General features: G+C 38.1%; 9 protein-coding genes across 9 annotated transcripts; 4 read left to right on the forward strand and 5 right to left on the reverse strand.

Moving 5' to 3' along the window:
* The first annotated feature begins 31 nt into the window (after positions 1-31).
* Positions 32-2079, forward strand: RHIMIDRAFT_141904 (uncharacterized protein). Its single transcript, XM_023605705.1, has 4 exons — positions 32-415; positions 482-1221; positions 1288-1428; positions 1482-2079. Exons 1-4 carry the CDS (start codon positions 148-150, stop codon positions 1695-1697), a joined length of 1365 nt encoding a protein of 454 aa, XP_023465939.1. The 5' UTR covers positions 32-147; the 3' UTR covers positions 1698-2079.
* On the reverse strand, positions 1706-2550 carry RHIMIDRAFT_252002 (HMG-box; the record flags this gene model as incomplete). Its single annotated transcript, XM_023610915.1, has 3 exons — positions 1706-2107; positions 2163-2450; positions 2521-2550. 3 exons carry the CDS (start codon positions 2548-2550, stop codon positions 1706-1708), a joined length of 720 nt encoding a protein of 239 aa, XP_023465940.1.
* A 558-nt stretch (positions 2551-3108) lies between these two features.
* RHIMIDRAFT_238047 (uncharacterized protein) lies at positions 3109-4452 on the forward strand (the record flags this gene model as incomplete). Its single annotated transcript, XM_023608877.1, has 4 exons — positions 3109-3178; positions 3233-3341; positions 3395-4216; positions 4275-4452. 4 exons carry the CDS (start codon positions 3109-3111, stop codon positions 4450-4452), a joined length of 1179 nt encoding a protein of 392 aa, XP_023465941.1.
* A 15-nt stretch (positions 4453-4467) lies between these two features.
* Positions 4468-5177, reverse strand: RHIMIDRAFT_203154 (uncharacterized protein; the record flags this gene model as incomplete). The annotated part of the gene is made up of 3 exons (XM_023606660.1): positions 4468-4703; positions 4763-4825; positions 4889-5177. 3 exons carry the CDS (start codon positions 5175-5177, stop codon positions 4468-4470), a joined length of 588 nt encoding a protein of 195 aa, XP_023465942.1.
* Positions 5178-5931: 754 nt separating this feature from the next.
* Positions 5932-8056, forward strand: RHIMIDRAFT_141927 (uncharacterized protein). The gene is made up of 9 exons (XM_023605706.1): positions 5932-6032; positions 6081-6161; positions 6220-6366; positions 6428-6834; positions 6881-6979; positions 7033-7341; positions 7392-7530; positions 7575-7704; positions 7750-8056. The coding sequence occupies exons 1-9, from the start codon at positions 6005-6007 to the stop codon at positions 7835-7837; spliced, it is 1428 nt and encodes a 475-aa protein (XP_023465943.1). The 5' UTR covers positions 5932-6004; the 3' UTR covers positions 7838-8056.
* A 98-nt stretch (positions 8057-8154) lies between these two features.
* Positions 8155-8992, forward strand: RHIMIDRAFT_238050 (40S ribosomal protein S2; the record flags this gene model as incomplete). The annotated part of the gene is made up of 2 exons (XM_023608878.1): positions 8155-8188; positions 8256-8992. The coding sequence occupies 2 exons, from the start codon at positions 8155-8157 to the stop codon at positions 8990-8992; spliced, it is 771 nt and encodes a 256-aa protein (XP_023465944.1).
* Positions 8993-9025: 33 nt separating this feature from the next.
* On the reverse strand, positions 9026-16015 carry RHIMIDRAFT_215911 (uncharacterized protein). The gene is made up of 19 exons (XM_023607297.1): positions 15979-16015; positions 15743-15920; positions 15542-15686; positions 15337-15480; positions 14670-15283; positions 14468-14616; positions 14271-14418; positions 13986-14216; positions 13741-13935; positions 12763-13689; positions 12426-12711; positions 12238-12369; positions 11816-12176; positions 11393-11761; positions 11163-11335; positions 10937-11109; positions 10200-10880; positions 9512-10154; positions 9026-9455 (listed from the first exon to the last, which is right to left on the reverse strand). The coding sequence occupies exons 1-19, from the start codon at positions 15984-15986 to the stop codon at positions 9070-9072; spliced, it is 5943 nt and encodes a 1980-aa protein (XP_023465945.1). The 5' UTR covers positions 15987-16015; the 3' UTR covers positions 9026-9069.
* A 2005-nt stretch (positions 16016-18020) lies between these two features.
* RHIMIDRAFT_142044 (uncharacterized protein) lies at positions 18021-19386 on the reverse strand. Its single transcript, XM_023605707.1, has 4 exons — positions 19121-19386; positions 19036-19062; positions 18975-18978; positions 18021-18921 (listed from the first exon to the last, which is right to left on the reverse strand). The coding sequence occupies exons 1-4, from the start codon at positions 19232-19234 to the stop codon at positions 18113-18115; spliced, it is 954 nt and encodes a 317-aa protein (XP_023465946.1). The 5' UTR covers positions 19235-19386; the 3' UTR covers positions 18021-18112.
* A 905-nt stretch (positions 19387-20291) lies between these two features.
* On the reverse strand, positions 20292-21175 carry RHIMIDRAFT_202947 (glucocorticoid receptor-like (DNA-binding domain); the record flags this gene model as incomplete). The annotated part of the gene is made up of 3 exons (XM_023606650.1): positions 20292-20517; positions 20575-20751; positions 20811-21175. 3 exons carry the CDS (start codon positions 21173-21175, stop codon positions 20292-20294), a joined length of 768 nt encoding a protein of 255 aa, XP_023465947.1.
* Positions 21176-21996: the final 821 nt, after the last annotated feature.

Raw genomic sequence — 21996 nt, forward strand, 5'->3', positions numbered from 1 at the left:
ATAAACTTGATTCAAAGCGTCGTGGAGGTACCAAAAAAAGAAACTCTGATCACTCAGATTAGGGTTATTTTGTGTGACTTATGGAAAAAGCTTTCTCCCTTTCAACCCCCTTCCCTTTTCTTTTCTGTTTGTAACGCTCTGTTATCAATGAATAAACTCATATTCTCACCAGAAAATGTAAAAGAAAACCAGTCAAACAAGTCGAATGTGACACCATCAACCAACAAGATCATTTTGGATTACTTGCTTTATCTTTCTATTCAATCCAGATTAAACCAAGCCAGTATCGAATTGCTTGAGTTATCCGATCCATTGCCAAAAGAAAAAGAAAGACTTGAAGTACGCAAGAAGAGATGGGTAGAGTCAGCCACAAAGGCAGAACAAGATAAACGCGCAGTTGAATCAATAGTGGCAGGTAACAGCAAAAAAAAAAAAAAAATATGATAAAGTTGTGTTAAACAATCTAAAACCCATCTATTAGGCATACTTTCCAGTCACTGCAACAAGACACTCTCTTTTAAACACAACCACCATTTTGAACAGCGCCTTCACTTGTGCCAACTGACGAACCTTGTCTTTGGCCGATTCGACGCTCTGTGGACCGGACAGCATGTGATTGCTCATAAAGCAACCGCGCGTAGACGACGACACCAATCGGTCGTAGTTGACAATCCGGACGAGGACGACATTCTTTGCGATATCAAGAAACGCGAAAAACGTTTCTCGCAGCCTATCGTACCTCCCTTTTGCCGACGACACCGCGTACAAGACTGTTATGGATGTGTCTTACCCAATCATCCCACGTCGCCGGCCCCGCCCGCAGGACTGATCGAAGCCATTCCAACCTTTTTGAGAACAAGCGCAGATATGCTTCGACGTATACTTGAATCAGATAACGAGGTCAAGCCCATGATGTTTGCTGGTCAAAAGGTAATGGGTGGAGGTATGCCACCCAAGTGGTATGACCTCTTCCTGGAACTCCTCACGCAGGCTGCGATCGAGAGTTACCTGTGTGATGCTCAGGTTGGCCTAGAGCCTATATTTGAGATATTCTCTTATGGAGATGTTGAGGAGGAAGAGGATGAGGAAGAATATGAAGAAGAAGAGCATGAGCAAGACGTGGACGAATGGGGGATCAGAGCAGCAGATCATCATTTGCTGTTTCCAAAAACACGTACCATGTACCTGTTCAAGACTCAAGTAAGAGAAAGGGAAAAAGATGTAAGTCATCTGACAGGAGTGAAAACTTGAGCTTACCTCCATTTCTTTCTTTTTTTTTTTTGCTAGTTTTTGAATATTACCGAAGGAAGCTTTCAAGCACACTTTGAGAAGCTAGCACAACGTTTTCCTCTTGAGCATTTTGAAAGAAATATGGGTGACTTTATTCAAATGATCCTAGATACGATGGATATACCAACATTAGATAATGTAAGTATACATATATATTCAATATAAAAAATGTCACCGACATTTTTTCCTAGAATGATTCAAATGAAGCTACAGAAACACAGGAGCAAACAGGTCCCTCTGTTTATAAATATCCTGGAGATGGTTCACTCTTAATGCCAGAAATTCCAGATGATGATGCTCAAACAACAGAAACGGGTAAAAAACGACCTGTGTCTGTCTTGGAGGAAGAAAAGGACACAACTGATAATAATAGCAATAATAATAAACGCGTAAAGGAGCAGCCATAATTCAATTTTTATTCGCTATCAGAACTGCTGTCACTTGTGTCGCTGCTGTCTTCACTAGAAGACGAGCTACTAGTGTCGTCTTCATGATCAGATGAACGAAGTTGATCTTCTTCTTCATCATCACTACTATCACTACTATTACTGTCATCGCTGCTACTGTCGCTTTCACTATCATCGCTACTGCTGCTGCTGCTGCTGCTGCTACTGCTGCTACTGCTACTGTCCTTGATATTGTTGATATTCTTTTTAACCGCAACACTTGGCTTTACAGTAGGCAGAAGCTTTCTTTTTACAGGCAAAGCGTCCACCTTTTCGAGTTTAGGCTTCTTTTCCACGCCATGCGTTTTCTCATAGGCGGCCATTTCCTTTGTGTATCTTTCTCTGTCCTGTTGAGCCATCTCATTGTAAGGCTATCATAAAGTCAATAATGCATTGTTTTTTCTTCTTCTTTATGATAGGTCTTACTTTCTTTTCTTCGTCAGACAACTTTCTCCATCTCTCACCATAAATTCTGCTCTTTTGTGCGAAGACCAACTCAGGAAATTCCTTCTCAATCTGAGGACGTATAGCGTTGCAAAAGAAGAGGTAGTTGGAAGTAGGCTGCTTTGGTAAATCAGGATTTCTTTCTCTCTTCTTCTTGACTTGTTGAGCTTGTTCAGCCTGCTCGAGTCTTTCGACATGTTCACTAATCAACTTGGATACTGTATTCAAATGAGTAGCGATGTCACTTGCTGCCTGGGCAAGTTCTGGACTCTATTGAATAGATGAGTACCAATGGTCTTGTGATTTATGCTCTACTAATTATTATTATTATTATTATTACTTCAACAAGTTTTGCCAAAATATCCTTCATTCTAACAACAAAGAAAAAAGAAAAAGGGAGGGAAAAAAAGAGCGTAAAAAATACAGTAGTCTCCCCAAAAATTATTGGTTGTTTGGCAGGGGGGCGCGCCAACCCGAGTATGATGGGCCCTATCACTGTTGCCGTGTTAAATGTCCGTGGTAAGAATATGACTTTATTTGCTTGGGAGTACGCTCTCTCTTTTTTCTCTCTCTTCCTTTTATAAAGGACGTGTTTTCGTTATACAGATTTGGGCCAATGAAAGCCCGCCTGTCAAGATTAAACAAATGGACATAATTTCTATAAAAGGAAAAAATTACCCTCCACGTATTCATATTGCTCTCTAAATAATAAATAAAAAAAGAGACAAAGAGAAAACATGTATGAAAATCATGACGCCATGGCAACTAATAAACAAACGTAAAAAAAGATAAAGGGGGAAGGAGAGTGAAATAAAGACGATAAAAGGAGGGGAGAAAAGATAGCCGTGAGCTTGTGACCGATCACCAATAAATACAGCTGCATCATTTTTATCTTTTTTTTTTTTTCCTTTTTTTTCCTTTTATCAAAATGCCAACTATTTCAATTTCAAAGCATGCCTCAACGGCATTAATACTAGCATCTGGCATGCTCATATCAGGTAAACAATTGATATACAACGTTGTCAGTGACGATATTTATGTATTCTTTGCAGGAGTGTGCAATACGATATTAAACAAATACCAAGATATGCAATGTGTTGACCATTGCGATGACCCTGATCCCAAAAAGAGAACTTACTTTGAACAACCTCTTTGGCAAACGTAACAAGCGACACATATAAAAAAGAGTGAACTCGTGTTAAATATACATATAGTCTAAACATGTTTGTGGGTGAATTTGCTGTTTGGACAGTTTATTTATATCAACTGTATGAAAAAAGATATCAAACGACGATCGCACCACCTTCATCCGTTAATCAATTAGACGCTGCTGCCCTTATAGATGACGTAGATAATGAAGTGCAAAAGGTAGAGAACACCCTACCTGAGCTCAAAGGCATCAAATCTTTGCTCTTTTGGATCCCCACGGTCTGCGATTTGACCGCGACGACGATGATGAATGTAGGACTTATTTTAACCTCAGCTAGCGTGTATCAAATGCTAAGAGGCGCTGTCGTCATCTTCACTGGTGCCTTTAGTTATCTCTTTCTCAACCGTCGACTTCGTGGATACGAATGGTTTTCGTTAGTGCTGGTTGTTCTCGGCGTAGCCATTGTCGGCCTATCATCTGTCTTGTATCCACAAAATTCGCCTCATGCAGCAGACGCCTCAGTGGATTTCGCTTCACTCATTGGTGTCTGTCTCGTGCTGGGTGCTCAGCTGTTTACGGCTTCTCAATTTGTGATTGAAGAAAAGATCATGATGCATTATAAGGTCACTCCTCTCAAGGCTGTCGGGCTCGAAGGCACTTTTGGAATGTTTTCGATTCTTGCTAGTATGCCCTTGTTACACTTCACGTTGGGTCAGCGATATCCGTCATTTGATATTGTACAAGGCTATCACGATTTCTTTGATCATCCTACCGTTTGGCAGACGGGTATTGCCATCAGTTTGTCGATTGCCTTCTTTAACTGGTTCGGGCTTTCGATCACTTCTGCTATCTCTGCTACTGCAAGAAGCACGATCGATGCCTGCAGGTAAAATAAGCTTACAAAGGAAAAAAAAAAAAGAGATAAATTAAATCATAAAATATAGAACACTTTTTATTTGGATGGTATCTCTTTACTTGGGTTGGGAACGATTTTCATGGATTCAAGTGGCTGGTTTTGTCATGATGGTAACAGGCACATTCTACTTTAATGGCGTACTTCGATGGCCATTTGTCAAGGAGGAGACAGAGGATGAGCATAGACCACTTTTATCACAGGAATGATGATATCAATAAATATTAAAACCTTGAAATAATAATGAAGAATACAGCAATGAGTGCAGATAGGGTAACAGTACTCGTTATGAGAATGATGCTTCGACTAGCAGGAAAGTAGCCCTTTGTCATGGATGTTTGAGTATGAAAGTATCTTAGGCATGCAAACATCATATAGAGTATTCCAATCACGACAAAGGCCATTCCCAAAAATCGGCCAGAGTTATTTTCCTTGTCTAAACGAAATAGTTGGGTCACGGCTGACAAAAAAAAGTAGGGAGTGAGTTTATGTGTTTTGGTTGTTCTAGATATAATTTACCAACTCCTGCTGAAATGGTCGATAAACTGGTCCGCACCCAAGCTAAAAAGGTTCTCTCATTTGCTTTTTCAGGAAAGGACAATTAAATATTTATAGATGTGTCTTGTAAACAATTTATATAGTTACCTAAATGATCTCTAGCCACAGCCAATGTATTTTCCAAGTATAAGGAAGTTGAAAATAAGTCTATATATTTTTCTATACAACTCACTTGTTCTTCCCTATGATTTGTATCATCTGTTACTGTTGAATAATTTTTAAAAGTTTTGTTCAAGAGAAGTGGTGTACTGTCATTGTTGTTGGTATGGATATTATTGTTGTTATCATGGTTGCTACTTCTGCTACTTGTGCTGCTGCTACAACTACTGCTGCTGCTACTACTACTACCACTACTATTATGAGCACAGTAACCCATAAAGAAAAAAAAAAAAAAAAAAAAGTTTAAACCAGTGTGTACATTTATGTAAAATTATGGCGGGGTTTATTTTTTTTATATATCACTTTTTTCAAGAAATCCCATTTTGTCCATTACACGTGATAGTATGCTTTTTGATTACAATGACATAAACAAACAAGCTACAGGATCTACTGCCAAGAGCTAAAAGCTGCTGGTGTTGACGTATAAAATAGAGTTTATTGTATTATATGCATGTTATGCATGTTTTGGAAATACAATAATCTTCATTTATATAAAAAAGGTATCTATGAACACTCCCTTGGACCAGATTGAGATAATAAAACCTATTATTATTGTAAAAAGCGATATTGTTTTTATTATTTATTTGATTACAAAGCAAAGCATGGATCTTTCATTTCATAGCATTTGATTAGATGAAAGTGAGTCTGTATTCGTTTAAACTATGTCAAAAACAAAGAATATACACTTATTGAAGGAATGATGGGGGTAAGTAACAAAGAAATCAATATTTAAACAAAGTATAAGAATAAGGATCAAAAAGATCTATTAATGTGAAGTATAATGGCATTACTGGTGAATATACTATACGAATACTGTGATTGGCTGAGTTGCATGAATGTACAAAGTAAATAAAAGACTACTTAGAATGAGAAAGAAATAAACATGACAACAGTTACATAGATATTAAATACATTAAAGTCACAAAGACAGCAATGATTAGTGCTCAATTTCTTACTTTGTCTTGTTGTCATATAAATTACTTTCTTTATTTTATTTCCTGTTATCCTTCTTCTTTTCCTTCCTCCGTTATCTCTTTTCGATCTATGAACAATTTTAACCATCCAAGAAGAGGTAGGTATAAATATACCTATAACATCATCTAACCAAGTATATCTTTAGAAAGAAGCAATAGCTGGTATCATGGGAACCAAAATGCTTGTTGGAAACAACAAGGCAGCAGGAGGGGGGACTGGGAAGAAGGTTACTTATCTATTTTTATGTAGTAGCTTTTACTTATCTTTTTCTCTTTCTCTTTTAGGTATCGAACCTAATGAAGCTGGTTCTATGAATAAATTATGTGATCCTATCGGTCAACAATGGTATCATACGCCAAGTACACCTTCTATTAACTATACTTCTCCTTTTCTTGCCATATGGGACCAATACACGTTCAACAACACCTCTGGTAAGATTTTTATTGTTTTGTCGTCATGCCTATAACTTTTATTTAATTCTTTCATCTTTAGCGCGTCAAATGTCTAGTGCGAGCAGTTATCCTTTACTGCCTGATCCTGTCCCTGGAAACCCGTCTAGTTTCTTTACAAACTTTCCTCACCGTCCGTGTGTTGCGAGCACGATAAGGACTCCGCAGCAAACCAAAAGTCAAGATATTCCTGCAGTAGCACCTGACAGCCATCAGAGAAAGAAAGAAACTTGGTCTACTCCTATACTTAAAACTATTACGGCTGAGGGATCGATAAGTAGTACGTCCACCTCTAGTACTGGTCTGTTTCCTCACTCTTCTACTCCAGCTGAGCCTCCTGTTCGCTATCTTTCGGATTCATTGTCATTTATGGCAACAAAAGCCGCCTTTGTGGAAGAATCTCAGGTAACAGGGATAAAGCGTGGTTATCAAGTCATCAAAGCAATCAACGTAAGTACACCTTATTCTTTTTCTCATCTCACGTCTGCAAATTTAGATTCCTTGGAGTATTTCTGCTGCTGATATCAAACGAATTCTTTGTCAAAGTGAGTTCATTCGAATTCCTCCAATGACTGAGCTGCCTCAGTGTGTTCACGTAGGTTCTTAATGAGTTTTATATATTAACAAGGTATTTAAATTATTTTAAAGATCATGATGGATGTCAAGACTGGCAAGACACTTGGTGTTGCTTTTATTGAATGCAAGATAGAAAAGGATCGAGACATAAAGTCAGTCTTGTATGATCTTTCTAAAGCCATGCCAGTCCAAGGTCGTCGTATTAGGTTTAATCCGAGCTCCTATGATGAGCTCTTGAGCCATCTCTTTTCTGAATGGCCTGGTACTTTCCGTCAAGGCTTGGCCATTTTACCTCCCAATGGCAACGATCAACAGTCGATACCATTCTTTATAGGACAAAGGGGCTTGCAAAGCCTTTTAAATGTTTGTAGAAATTACAAGGTAAGCATATCAAAAAATATACAGAAATGTAACTTGTATGTCGAAAACAGGTTTATTACAATCGAAAATGTGCTGAGAGACCATTTGAATACTTGATATCTATCATCATGAATATACCTTGGAATCAACCAAGGACAGTAAGAACAATTCAAAGAGACCTGATCTATGAATGCTATAAGCTTGGCACAGGTAATATATATGTACACTATTTTACTTTGGCTAATAATGTATAGATACCTTACGTCATCATGTGAACAAGGGATTCAATCCCTTTGAGAAGGAATTGTTGCCTAAACTTGTTCGAGCTGCCATCATTTGTCCTGGGTTCTCTATCAAGCAAAAGAATGGTATCCTATCTAATGCGTAAGTTGTTTATATTTCTCTTTATATTTATTAATCTTTATACAGAAAATTATCTTGTCCTGAGGAACTTGCTTACTGCCTTGAGGAACCGGCTATGTTGGTAGATAGTGGTATATTAAACATTGTTCGTTGAATAGGATTCTATTCTCTCTCTCTCTTGAAAGCTTGCTATTCAAATAAAATTGCTCATATAAAATGAATGAACGGATCCGTCTTACTGAGTGACAATTGGCCATTTCCTTTTTCGGAAATACTTGCTTTCCGACCCCCGTCTTCGGCTGTCCGAGCGTTCGTCCTGATGACGGGTAAAATGAAAAAGGCCAGGCGAACCAAGACGAGTTCTTTCTTCATTAAATATATTAAAGTGAGTAACCCATACTTTTGGATATACGAATATAATAGCAATGGATGAACAAGATATACTGATGGATGGATTATATTTATTATAGTATGGCTGATACTGCAACGGCCGGTGCTTCTCGTGGTAAGTTGAATGTTCACATTAGTCATTGGAAATCATTGAAGGAACATTTGGATTAATGAATCATTAGGACGTGGTGGTTTTGGACGTGGACGTGGACGTGGTGGTCGTGCTGGCCGCGGACGTCGTGGTGAAGAAAAGAACGAATGGGTTCCTGTCACCAAGCTTGGTCGTCTTGTCAAGGCTGGCAAGATCAAGTCTATTGAAGAAATCTACCTTTTCTCTCTTCCTATCAAGGAATATCAAATTGTCGATTACTTCCTTCCCAAGCTCACTGATCAAGTCATGAAGATCATGCCCGTCCAAAAGCAAACCACTGCTGGTCAACGTACTCGTTTCAAGGCCTTTGTTGTCATTGGTGATGAAAACGGTCATGTTGGTTTGGGTGTCAAGTGTGCCAAGGAAGTTGCTACTGCTATCCGTGGTGGTATCATTCTTGCCAAGCTCGCTATTATCCCTGTTCGTCGTGGTTACTGGGGCTCCAGCCTTGGTGAACCTCACACTGTCCCTTGCAAGGTCAGTGGTCGCTGTGGTTCCGTCATGGCCCGTTTGGTCCCTGCCCCCAGAGGTACTGGTATTGTCGCCTCTCCTACCGCTAAGCGTGTCCTTCAATTAGCTGGTATTACCGATTGTTACACTACCTCTCGTGGTTCTACTCGTACTCTCGGTAACTTTGTCAAGGCTACCTTTGCTGCTATTGGTAACACCTACGGTTTCTTGACCCCTGATCTTTGGGAAGAGACTGAATTCCAAAGAGGCCCTTACCAAGAATTCTCTGACTTCCTTGCTCAAAAGCAAAGAAAGTAAACTTTTTTGGATGTGTTGATCAAAAGGATGATAATAAACCTTTTTGTTTAAAACATATTTTTTCGTTTTATTTGTAATTAATAGGGAATACCGTTTGTCAGCTTTTGGAAATAGTCATACAGCACAGTACGTTGATTACCAAAAGAATCCTTAATACGCATCAGCATGAAATCAGCAGCAGCTCGATCATTCTTATCTGTCTGGAATCGTGTACGCATACGTTTGATCGTCTCTCCTTTAAAGCAAGGGAGTCCCGACTGGAGCATGAGTGTGACAAGTTGCATAATCAACTCTGCATAGGGTCTCGAGGCCAAGTACGCCTTGATTACAAGCTCAGAAAATTGTCTAAATGCTTGCTCTTCTGAACCGCCTCCCATGACTTGAATCATCTCTGCTGTTAGCTTGAATGGTGAGCTTTCAAAAGTAATGCCTCCAGGCGCAATATCAAAGATGAAACCAAAGTCTATATGAATTGTCTTTAAGTTATATTCATGTGTTGTATTCTGTATTGTAACTTACCAATATGAATAATATGACCATCATCGTCCAACATGATGTTACCATTATGACGATCCTTAAACTGTAACAGGTAGGAAATAACAGAATAGGCAGCTACGCTTTGTACAAAATTCAGACGAGCTCTTTGGAAGGCAATTGAATCAGGTCCTCCATACTTCGCAACAAAGTAATCATAGAGACTGTTCACTTTCTCGCGACCTAATTGATCACGAGAGATTGAGCGAGGAATGACATCGATCACACCACGGCCTGGTGCAGTAGCTACAACACGGTAAGGATAGACATAGAGATCGAGACCCACACTTGTAAAGATGTTCTTGAAGACAGCGATCAACTGAAGTGCAAGGACGTCCTGTCGACAGTCATCTCCTACTTTAAAGATAGCGGCTTGCCAGATCTGTTTTGTTCGCTTGTGAATTTCTAATTCATTTTGCTGTTGTTGATGATGCTTGACAAGTGCCAAGTGATGAGCATCCTCTTGTTCCTTTTCAATCAAAAATGTAGCCATGAAAGGTGCTTTAGCATGACTCTGGAGAGGTCGGCCAGAAGATCGATCGATGTCTAGTACATGTCCATCTGGATTACTAGGCAAGTAAACGCCAATGTCGACCTTGATCTTGGCAAGCTCTTCATCAAGTCGTTTCTAAACAAAGTGTGAATATCTTTTCATTATGACTTATTTAGCTACCTTTTGTAATGGCTTCTTTTCATTTTGACCATATTTGATGTATTCCTTTAGGTAGCCAGAAATAGCAGTGACCTCGCCAAAGAACTTAAACTCGCGTTCATAGAATGCTCTATCTTCACCTGTAAATGAAGCAACCAGCTTTTCAATGATTCTCTCCAATGTTGGCTTGAGAGGATCAGGCTTTTGACATCCTTTATCAGCATCGACATAAAAGTTCGCTTGCATGTTCCAAATGATTTGATGAGCAAACAATTGTGAACTTTGACCTGCTTTCAAAATGTATTTCTCAACGTAGCCTAATGCATCGTACCGCAATGCTTGAACAATCTGTGGAACGTAAAAGAACACTGTATCCACTGGATAATATTCGAGTGTGCGCATGGCATACTGCAAAATAAGTGGATGATTACCATAGGCAGGTAAAAAGTAATTGGCTGCTGTGATGGCTGGTACAGGTGCCCAGTATTGAAGGTACCGCAGATCCAACTTGGCATTCGAGGACAGTTTTTCACCCAACAAGATTATGAGCGCCTCAGGTATATCAACAACATCTAACGTGTTGTTGGCAACTAGGCGATGAAGCTCGCGTCGGACAGCTGGCTGGACAAAGCGTGCATCCATTTGAATGGCTAACTTGGGCGAAATGCCCCATGCAACTCGGATTATTTCTTTCCATGCATCCTAAATAAAAAACACGCGTTTAGAAGATTCAAAGGTCAAGTTCAAAAGAGCCTTACGTCTGAGACCATGGATTTTTCTGTATTTCCAACAAAATTTGCTGGATTTCCAGGATCCACTGTATTGAGAGGGTTAGACCAGACAGATAGTTTTGTCAATTCGCTTTCAATGAATAATAAAAGGAGCTTGTGGATGTTTTTGTGTTGTTTGATCACTTCATCCTTTGATTTATCTATAAAAAATGATTAGTGATCCTCCTGGTTTCTTTGTTAGATGATATTATACCTTTCAAAAACGTAAGATGACCGGTAGCCAATTTTGTATTGTTGCCTCCTATGATAGACGCACAGGTTATCATAAAGCTTAAGGAAGGCGTATCTCCCATAGCAGTGTTGTAAAATTCAGTTAACAATCTATATTCCTGCAAGGCTAAACTCTTTCGTGCACCATAATGCCATCTATGTAATAAAAACAGCCATTAGCTATGGATAATCTCTAATGCAACCTGTTCTTACTGAGGAGCTTGATGAAACCAATCAAAAGCAGCATGGTATAGAGAAGTTCTGAACTTATACTCTGCCAAGGCCTCTAGTCGAGTAGATTGCAAAACCTTTAGGCCAAGCTGAAGAAGTGAAAATCGAGCGTATCTGGCAAGCGGGTGCGTACACATGAGATGGGCATTTTCAAAAGAACTTTGAAGTAAAGAAATAAGCAAGCTAACCAAATGCTTACTGTTGTGTCTGAACACATAGAAGCGGTTGCTAAGAAACTTGATCCAAGTTACATGCGGTGTGAATAAGAAGGCGGCAACGCGATGATTTGTATCACGAATGGCTTTGTCAGAAGGAGCATAAGTCATCTTGGAGGCAAAAGGATGCTTCACACTAATAAAAGAAGCTTGTTAAGCAAGAAATTAAGAGTATTTTCAGGATTCTTACTTTAGCAATGGCGAAAACATGCCCTTGCGATAACATTGAGACCAACTCCACATGTTTACTACCTCTATCATCAACTTGTTTTCCATCTCAGGCCGCTCCACAAGCATCCAACTCCAAGTACTTGTAGCGATCTCGATTGATTCAGGAGTGAACATGTATACAGGAATTCGAACAAGGTAGCGGATGATATTTGCATTTAGCTCTGGTATAGCAATGGCATAGGCTGCAGAACGGTGCATGATGGTATGTAGGCGCTCGATTGGGATGTTCTTTTTGTTGACAACGTCGTTTAGTACACTTTTGAGTTCTTCGAGGATAAATGGGACTTGACTGGTCAATCCCTGGTTGTTTTCAGCATGTGCTATTAATTTATTAATTCTCTATGATGATCTATACGCCTATAGATGCATATATATATATACCTGCTTGTTCACGCAAGGATATCAAGTACTCCATACCCCTAATCTGACCCAAATAAAAGTTTTTATGTCTAAATTCATGCAAGAAGTTCGATGATTCGTCTGGCATGACCGAAGGAACACTAGGTACAAAGTCTATCATAAACAAATAGTTAGAAAACCAGGAAGCCTAAACAGTTCAACAATCTTACCCACTGCCAATTCAGACTTGGATGAAGTCTTTCCTAGTTCCAGAGCTAGTGATCTACCCATATGAACGACATCACTGTAATCACTAGTGGTATACTTGTTGAAATCCGATAGGTAGTCTTGAAGATGAGCAGACACTTCGTTTGGAGCACGGACAAGAGCAAGTTGAATCCATTTACGGGCATTTTGATAAAGCCGTGTACAAACCTCCTTACGATATACATAAGAGTCGCCAAGCTCAATTGTAACTTTCACGCGATGTGAAGTAAAGTGGAAAACAGGAGAATACTTTTAAATCCGGTTAGCATTACATATATCTGAGCTCACTCGTATCCTTACTTCATCACGATACTCAGCTTCACAGCTTAGCCATGTCAGTTGTACTAACTCAAGCAAAAGTTGGATGAGGTAGCCATCAGTAAATACTTGAGTAAAAGAGAGTACGATTCGTTCGACTGTCTTGATAGCCATAGCATGTACCTTTTGACGCTTGTGGCAACATAATTTAAGCAAAGCAGCAACTTGACTACGTAAATTGTCATCCAGACTTTGTCCCTGTGCCTTGCCAGAGGCATCCTTGATAAATGCTTGCGATACTCTTTCAGCAATTGTTTCAAGAGAATTTGCAAGTGTACTGGTGTTTATGCCATCATTTGTAAAATAGTGAAGAATATGAGAGCAGTCGCCCATTCGGCTACGCATCATTTCAACATGATATACACTGAGAGCAAAGACAATTTGAGCAAATGAGAAATTTTTGATATCATATGCAAGTGAAGGCAAAAAGTTGTTTAGCTTTTGTCGAAGAGGCCCTAACCCGTGTTCTGCAGCACTGCTATTCCGTAAGACAGAGTTATGTTCCAGATCGCTTTCGAGGTAATTGGTGTTGCTTTCAAGTACAAGTACAGGTGTCTTTCTAGCAATCTTCAGCATGTGATTGTGCCATTCACGAATCCAGATAGATTCAGTAACAAAACCAAAAAGAATGCAGTGGAACCAAAAATTGCGGAAGAGTGCTACGGTCTCGCCAGTAGGAGAAAGATGAGGGTTAAAGTCAGTGTGTTCTAAAAGAACACTTATAACAGGCAAAAGAGAACCGAGCTTTGATTCCAGGGGATATTCGTGGTCTTTTTTGTTCTTCAGCATGGTTCGCTGAATGGAATTGCCAATATCAATAAACAAGGTCAAAACGTTGTGTAGATATATCTGATAGTATTCAGGCCTTTCTTTCAATCGCTCGGATAAACTAAGTTGAGCAGAGATTATCTGAAAAAAAAAAAATGAGTGTTTCCATTCTCCTTGATTTAGGCAACTTACAGATGTATGCAACAGATTGTTTTCAGCGTAAATTGCTTCCTCATTGATAGTTGCAAGCAAGCTGGTTATTTCTGCAAATACTTTTTCAGAACTGACGAGCGCAAGATCAACCAACTTCATAGTTAAAGAGGCAGCGGCGTATGGAGACAACATCTTGCGACGAAGAGCAAGCATAGAAAATGCTTGAGAAATTATCTATAAAATAGGGTGAGATAAATAGTTCTTGTCACAATAGATGCACGTACCTCAGCATCTTTTATATAAACAGCAATACCAACAATAGCAGACAATACATTAGCACAAACCTGTTGCTTTTGTTTCTCATTCAGCTGTTCTACTGCAGGTGCGCCCGAGATAATACTCTCTTTAGCTCTATAAGTCGCTTCACCATTTGTTTGAGTGTATCGTGTAATTTCGTTCAAAAGTGCATATACTGTAGAGATAGCTGTTTGGGTTCCGTGTGTTTCAAACTTTGTCTGTGAGTAGCTGTTAGTTAAAAGTGAGAGTAATAATATACTTTATTTTTTTACCTGAACGCACTGGGCTAGTCGAGTGATGGCATGTTGCTGTACACTTGTAGAGCCCTTCAACTTTTCTTCATGAAGATCAAATACAGATGAGGGTGTGGCGAGAAATCGACAAAGCATGTCTGTCATGGTTGCATTCAAATGAATAAAGCTACTCTTCATTAGACCAAATCAAAAACAATGTTTTACATATGACTTACTTCATAGCAAGCAATACAGCAGCATCTAAAGAGGCAATATGGACCCAAGAATCAGGAACTTTAAGAGTATCAAACAGGCATTCGCTGATCTGTTCCGTAAGTGAGGCATCTACTTCGTGCAGATAAACCGAAGATAACGCAGCAACTTGCTAAACAAATAAGATCAATAATGAGCTTATTGACTATCATTTACAAGAGTTACCAAGCTTGTTCCCAAAATTTCTTGCATGTAGGCATCTGGAGCCCATTCTGCTCCTTCTTGATCACTTTTTTCAGCAAACTTTCGAGCGTCATCATGATATCCAAGGCTCGTGACATATAAATGCTTAACACATTTTTTCAATTGAGCATGTATTTCGGATCCTTTATCAATCACTTCATGGTTTTTGGATGAATGCTGCATAAGTGTTGTCCATATGCGTTCAATATCTTTAGTAATGTATAGCTTGGAACACTGTTTGGGTGTAAGTATGATAGGCGTTGTACGGCTTGATTCTGGTACTGCATTGGCAAGAATGCGAGCAAGAGTATTTCTAAATATGACGAGAAGGTCATGGACTATACGATTGGAACTCAACGGTGCACCGTCATTCATATATTGTGCCAAGACACGACGGCTGTAAGCACTTTTATCGGCATTTCTAAGACAGGTGGTAATGGATATGCGAATCATATCTAGTACATCGTCTTGAAGCATTGATTGTACGTTAGTACACAGATTTAGCAGTTGTGCAGGTCGATAAAGAAAAGGTGATAATTGCAATGCTCTTGTCAACCCTGCCAAAGAGGGAAGGATGAACGTGACAGTAAACTCGACTATCAACAGATATAATCAGTATTGCACGTATTGAATTACATTTTCTTTTTACCATTTTCTGGCAATAGTTTAATGATAAACTCGGCATAAGCCCACAAAGTACTGGTGACTTCTTCATATAGCTGTGGGCATTTGCTACCTATTTCCAAGAGACCAGCTACTAAATAATAGGTAATCATATCCGATGGAGGCGGCCCTAACAAAGATCAATTGAGAAACTGCTGTCAATACAGCAATGAATTCAATCTTTAACCTACCATTCAAGTTTACAGGCTCCCAATCAAAGGCAGGTAAGTGTCTTATATAAGATAACAACCGAGGTACCAATTCTAATTTTCTTTCTGTACTTGCTTTCACTGCATATTTCACTAAAGCAGCTATAGTTTGCTGTCGTCTACGAGTCTAATATATAAAAGTTACTTTTGTGCCTTTCTCTTTTTCAGGTTTACTGTTGATACCATTGAGCCTAAACCAGGGGCTTTTTCGCGAGTGAATATGTCTGTGCCTTTATTGATGGGCACTTCAGGACATTTTGACAAAAGTTTTTCTATTTCTTCAACAGATGCTTTTGCTCGACTATCGGCCAAGACTTCAGCTAAACCCAGCAAGATTTTTGAATGTAGGTTGAGCTGATCTCTTTAATCGTAAAGAACAATGTTAGCAAAGAAAGAATCTCGGTGCAAACTTGGCTTACTCGTTCATTGCGATGACTACGATAAAGTTAAACCTTCAACGAAGAAAAAGAAAAAGAAATAATTATCTCCAGGTACAGATTTACATATTGTCTCTCAATGTAATACAAAGTTTCTTTTGGCCATCATCTTTTTTGTCCGGTTATGGTAATATGAACGTGAGCTTATTCTTTAAGCAATTGGCCTTGAGTGATAAATTAAAGATGACTATTTCTAATGTCCTTTTGGTAGATATTGTACATAAATGATCAATTTAAAGATGACAGAGTACTAGTGAAAGAAGCAATATAAAAAGAGAGATAAATCAGTCAGAAGGCTATCCATGAACAAAAAATGGTTCCTCAGGGAAGAGATTTATTGTGATATACAAATAGTCAAGCTTTTAGAGGTTATAGTGAATAGCAAGTCATTCGTTTTCTTTCGGCCCATTGTAATTGAGGTGATCAGTCAAATAAATGATGGATATTAGCGTTTGTGATAAGAATTTCACCTTTTTAAAATTCACAGTAGTTTTCCTTTACTTAGTTCAGCCCTTTTACGGCAAAAGCAAAAGCAATTACTGTTAAACTAAAGCTGCACCATGCCTCTGATATAACTTAACTGTATTCTACATAATGAAAGACTATATGCATGACATTTAAAGAAATCAAGAAATCCGACAACAGAATCAAGTACAATAAGTAACAATTGTTTATTTAGAGCCACAAAAGCATGGCAAATTTGAGTAGTCAACGCCTTTAATAACACACTCATACCTACCGTAGTGTTCTAAGGCAATTCTAATAATCTCCACATGTGTAATTACAGGCCAACATTAGCAAATTCTTCAAATCGCTCCTTTCTTCCTTTACCTCAGTAAAAAGAAGCAGCAGACAACTTTAGGGTTACACAATAAGCAAAAAATAATAGAAATTATGCTCAGATACCGTTGTAGTCTTATATAACAGTTACCATCATATTTGTGAATATGGCTGCTGTTTAATATCATCATAAACAGTGTTTCGATTACGCGACATAATTGACTTTAAAAGCGCCGCGATAACCTGAAGCACGTGTAATTTCCTAATTAGGAAAATAAACTGAAATATTATGTTGAGATCATAACAGTCAAGTGAATTTATATTAAAAATGCGAATAACTTTATAGAAAATAACTTTGTTTTCATGAAATTACAAACTTACACTATTTAGAGGTTGTATTTAATATTTTACTCTTCAAAAGTATGTTTTCATATGTAAAATATAGACTCTTGTTTTCTTCCGTTCCTGAACACACTTTCCTTTTATGGATGGGCCGTTCTTTTTTTTGTAAGTTAAAATTTTCCACTTGGCAAAAGTGCTGTGTTCAGCTTTATGATTTATAAAGGCAATAAAGTCAATAATTAGCAAAGTAGAAAGAAAAAAGATGAAGGAGAGCAGAGATTCTATGACTGTTATTTAGATGTAAATGTCGTCATTGTAATTATTCTTTTTCTTATTTTCATCTAACATCAAATTAAAAGATGCTTTATTGACATGGTAAGCCTGACTTTATCAGAGCAACAAACACGAAAAAAGCAAATGCAGACAATCAGCAAGTAGTTCTTTCTCTTACTCTTATGTTAATTATAGATTCACAATTGTAATCAGCAATTTATTGAAAAGGAGGTCAACATTCTTTCGGCTGTACTTATTTACGCCGTTTGCTTAGCCTAATCTCATTGTATTCTTTTGCCCTTGAATGTTCCGTATGCGATTATCCTGGAGTCACCTTAGCTGATCTTGCTCAGCATTTCGAAATGCATCTTTCAACGACAAGCCAAAAAAAAAGCGAGCTCTAGTGATTTACCAGACATTTGATAGAAAGCAAATGAGTTTCTATATAATAATGGTTTATTATGGATTAAGATAAGAGAGAGAAAGACCATCTGGGTTCCAACTAGTCAACATAATCACTATCTACTCTCAGTTTTGAATAAGTGAATAAGTACACCTTCAAGATTGCTGCTCTTAAATGTCTAAAAGCGGTGCTAAAAAGTATACTTAAAACAAGCAAAACACTCCGTTTTACTATTAAACTGTTAGGTCTCTTTATTATAAAAAAAAAATGCAACAAAGTGGATATATTGATAAAAGGACAACCTTGTTCATTAAAATTTTAAAGTTTAGAAGACGTGGTATCTATACGTTTGCCACTGGTGTCATTCTTTGTATTTCGACTCCAAGAGACAATTAAACATTGATGTCTAGTAAGCGCTAATAGTGTCCCATCTTCATCCCAGATCTGTCCATCAATATCAAATCGATTGTTGATGATATTTGGGGCAAGAAAATGTGCCAAAATTTGTGATGTATCCTTTTTAATCTTTGCCTTGAACTGTACTTCCATTTGCATTGTAGGGCACCAAATAGGTCCACCATGAACTTCTTCACTGATCAGGGCAGGAGGTGTAATAAACATGTCACAGTAGTAAGGTATGCTCTTAGAATCTACTGGTCTACCATCTGAAAATCCTATGAGTTGAGTTACTTCTGGTCTACCGATAAAGTGTTCCTTTGATGCGTTGCGCACATCAAATTTTGCATTGACATGTTCACCCATCCATCTGTATTTAAATGGCACAAGATGTTCAGTTGAGGGAGGCTGAGGACTGTTTGTAAACATGGTAAGACCTTTTTCTGAATCCATATTCCCCATGGTAACGATTGAATGCAGTTTTTCAGTCCATTCGCTTGGTTCATAATCGTCTATGCTACTCAAAGACTGGCTTAGGTTTTTCCTTTGCTTAACTGATGCTCCAACGATACAGTATCCCTTTGAACTCATCTTGATCTCGGTTATTTCAACAATCAAATGACCAATGTCAGTCTTTTTAAGAAAGAAGCAGTTCATAGCAATAGGATCTTGTTGATATTTTGTAGAAAAGTACCTCAAAACACTATCAAGAATAATCGATGCAACATATCCTATCATGTTTTTTAGGCCCCTTTCTATCTTTCTGCCATTATCTAACTCTTACCACCCTATAAGAGAATGCATGATCAGTAAACAAAGGATTATATTTATCTTGTACACATTACATTAGGAACTTCACCAACACACCATGTCTACAAAAAAGCAAAGAGTTAATAATATTGATTACTTAATTTGTTTATCATCATTTACAGAATCTGCCGCACCGGCATAAATAGACGCATTGTTACATTGTCCGATAAAACGGGTATCAGTTGCTTTGTCAAATCCTGATGATAATCCCACGGTTGTAGATACGGATGTCATTTTAAGTTGAAAAAAAGAAGAGAAGTTTAAATCGCGTTTTTTCTCCTCTTTATTGTATATGGATAAATGTTACTCCGCATTTTCAACTGTGTGCTGACTACTATCTTTTCCCAAGGCTGCTTACTAATTTTTCGTATAGTTTGAACAAATACGGTAGGCGTTTCCAGGTACCACTGATTCCTTCGTGATTCTGACCTTGTTCATGATGTTTGAAGAAAAAAATGCTTGATACTATTCATTTCTTGGCATAAAGAGAAGTTGTAAAGGGAAAAAGTCATTCACAATAGATATCCAGAATAAACTATCAAATTTTAAAAATAATTATATAACCTTGAGAACAAACTATGGTTTTAACGCTTCTTGACAACACATTAGGTATCAATTCATTATGCAGTAGGGTTCATCAATGATTTGCGTAATAAGAAAAGAATGCTGCAGATCATTGTATCAGAATTACTTCATAATTTAATATGAACTAAAAGGGACCTTATTGAAACTAATAATAGAAAAAATCCATAAATAGAGCTGTGGTATTTACTAAGAGATACTGATCTTGTGTGCTTTCCTCTTCCTTCTAACTAATCAAGGATGAGCCATGTTTTTGGTAAAGAGGCTTGAGCATACTGCTATCAAATACGGAATGGCCTAATTGAGTTGATTTGCTTGAATCCGAGACTATATTGACGACGGCTTACTCGCATCAGTTTAATAAAAAAAAATTGTATCAAGCACGGCCAACAAACTATTGACATGCTTTAAAGAAAAAGGTGATTCTGTACATCTTGAATCATATACCTTTTGTAGTAAACAATGTTAAAAGATTTATTTTTCAATGACCTGCTTGGATTCTACTTAATTGACAATGGGCCAAATTCAAGATGTGCAGTGCTTGTTTATTCAGCTGTCTAGGATACTTGATAATAAAAGACTCAATTACGACAACACATGTAATAAGTTTTAGTAGCGCAAAAACAATTTAACCGAATTGAATTCATCAAGTTGATCAAGTACATAATATTAACCAGGAAAAAAAAATTATCTATTTTTATTTACAGTTTTAATGTTTTGACGTATGGTCACTAGCAGACATCAAAAGTATACCGGTTCCTGGCAAGGCTGTATCACTGTAACCAGTAGGCATTAGTGTTTGTTGGTCATAATATCTTGGTCGTTTCACTGACTGTTCTTCATTATTATTTGCAATTAACGTTTCTGTTCTTTGTCGCTTTTTGATCACATCTGTTTTCATAGATAATGGTCGCTTTTCATTATGTAATTTTAGACTAGAAAATAATCAAGTTGAGTTTATTCATTCGTCATCTTGCATTTAGTCTACTTACTATAATCCGCACGCATTACATAATGGAGATCCAGCAGAGTCTCGGCGCCATAAGGGTGTCTTGCTTGTCCCACAGTTGGAACAAACGATGCTCTTGTCGTCTCTTGAAATATCATCATTAGGAGAGCGATGGGCTGTTTTCATATGCTTGGGTCGAGGTACATTGTGCAATTTCAGACTAAACGATGTGTTAATGATGGTTGCGTTTAAGAGAATAAGCATATTTGCATAACTTACTATAATCCACAAGCATTACATAAAATTTCGTCGTTGACTGATCGTCTCCATAGCGGTGTTGATCTTGCGCCACAGTTACTACATATAGGTGTATTATTCTCTCCAGAGACGGCTGTTGCAGGGTAACTCGTATTGCTGCTGTTGTTTGTCGTGTTGTTACCCAGCGTTGACCCTGGCTTGGGTGATGATTTTCTTGATGGTGTGGAATCTACCTTGAATGTTCCATAATAATGAGCTTGCGTCTTTTTGCTGCTGCTCTCTGGAACAAAATCAAACTGTCCTTGAGAGGGTTGCTGCGATTTGGGTCGTGGCGATAATAACCGCTCAGCAGAGGCTAGGGTTTCCTTTGGTAGAGTGGCTAGCATCTTGTTATAAAGTGTGGCGTTTGGTAGGCTGCCAAGTCCTGCTGGTGCTGAAGCTGCTAGAACGGCTAGATAAGATGCATTCGCATTATCAATGGATGAATTTTGTGTCATGTTTAGATCATGAATAGATTGACAAGGCATCACTGGCTGTAAATCTGCGAGTGACTGTGGAATGATGTTTTGTTGTTGGTAGTTGGTTGGGAAGGATGAATAAGTCGTTGTTGTATTGGTAGTATTAGAGTATGGCATCTGAGTTGCTGCCAGAATCTCATGCGATGCTCGACTATCTAACTGATATGACATCTGTACATCATTTAATGGGATATGCTCATGATTAGCAAACATCATTTCGTCTAATGGACCAAATATGTCTGTCAGCTCAATCATTTGGTCGTTTGCTTGATCTGACGTAAATTGATTGAGAACAAAATTCTCGGTTGTTCCGGTCTTGTTGTTGTTATTGTCATAATCCAAATTGGTTTGTGATTGTATTCCGTGTTGCTGCCGTTCTTGTATTATGTTTATGGTATCATTGGTATTCTCTTGTTGACATTTGGATTTTTTCGTGTTTTTTTTCACATCATTCGTCACTTCTACGTTCTGGATAAACCAGAGCCGCCAAGAAAGATTCTCTAATCTTGATCCATTTTCAAGTGAATCTTTCACTTTTGTACACACTCTCCAAGTTTTTGATAGTTCGTCTTGATCCAAGCCGGAAAAATTCAATGAGCTTTCGTCGTTGCCTTGTTGGAGCTTAAGTATAAGTGGCGACATTTGTATTTAAAAAGCAAAAAAGGGAAAAAAAAGAGGAATACAATGAC

Source organism: Rhizopus microsporus (assembly GCF_002708625.1).
Source record: "Rhizopus microsporus ATCC 52813 unplaced genomic scaffold scaffold_9, whole genome shotgun sequence".
NCBI classification, from domain to species: domain Eukaryota; kingdom Fungi; phylum Mucoromycota; class Mucoromycetes; order Mucorales; family Rhizopodaceae; genus Rhizopus; species Rhizopus microsporus.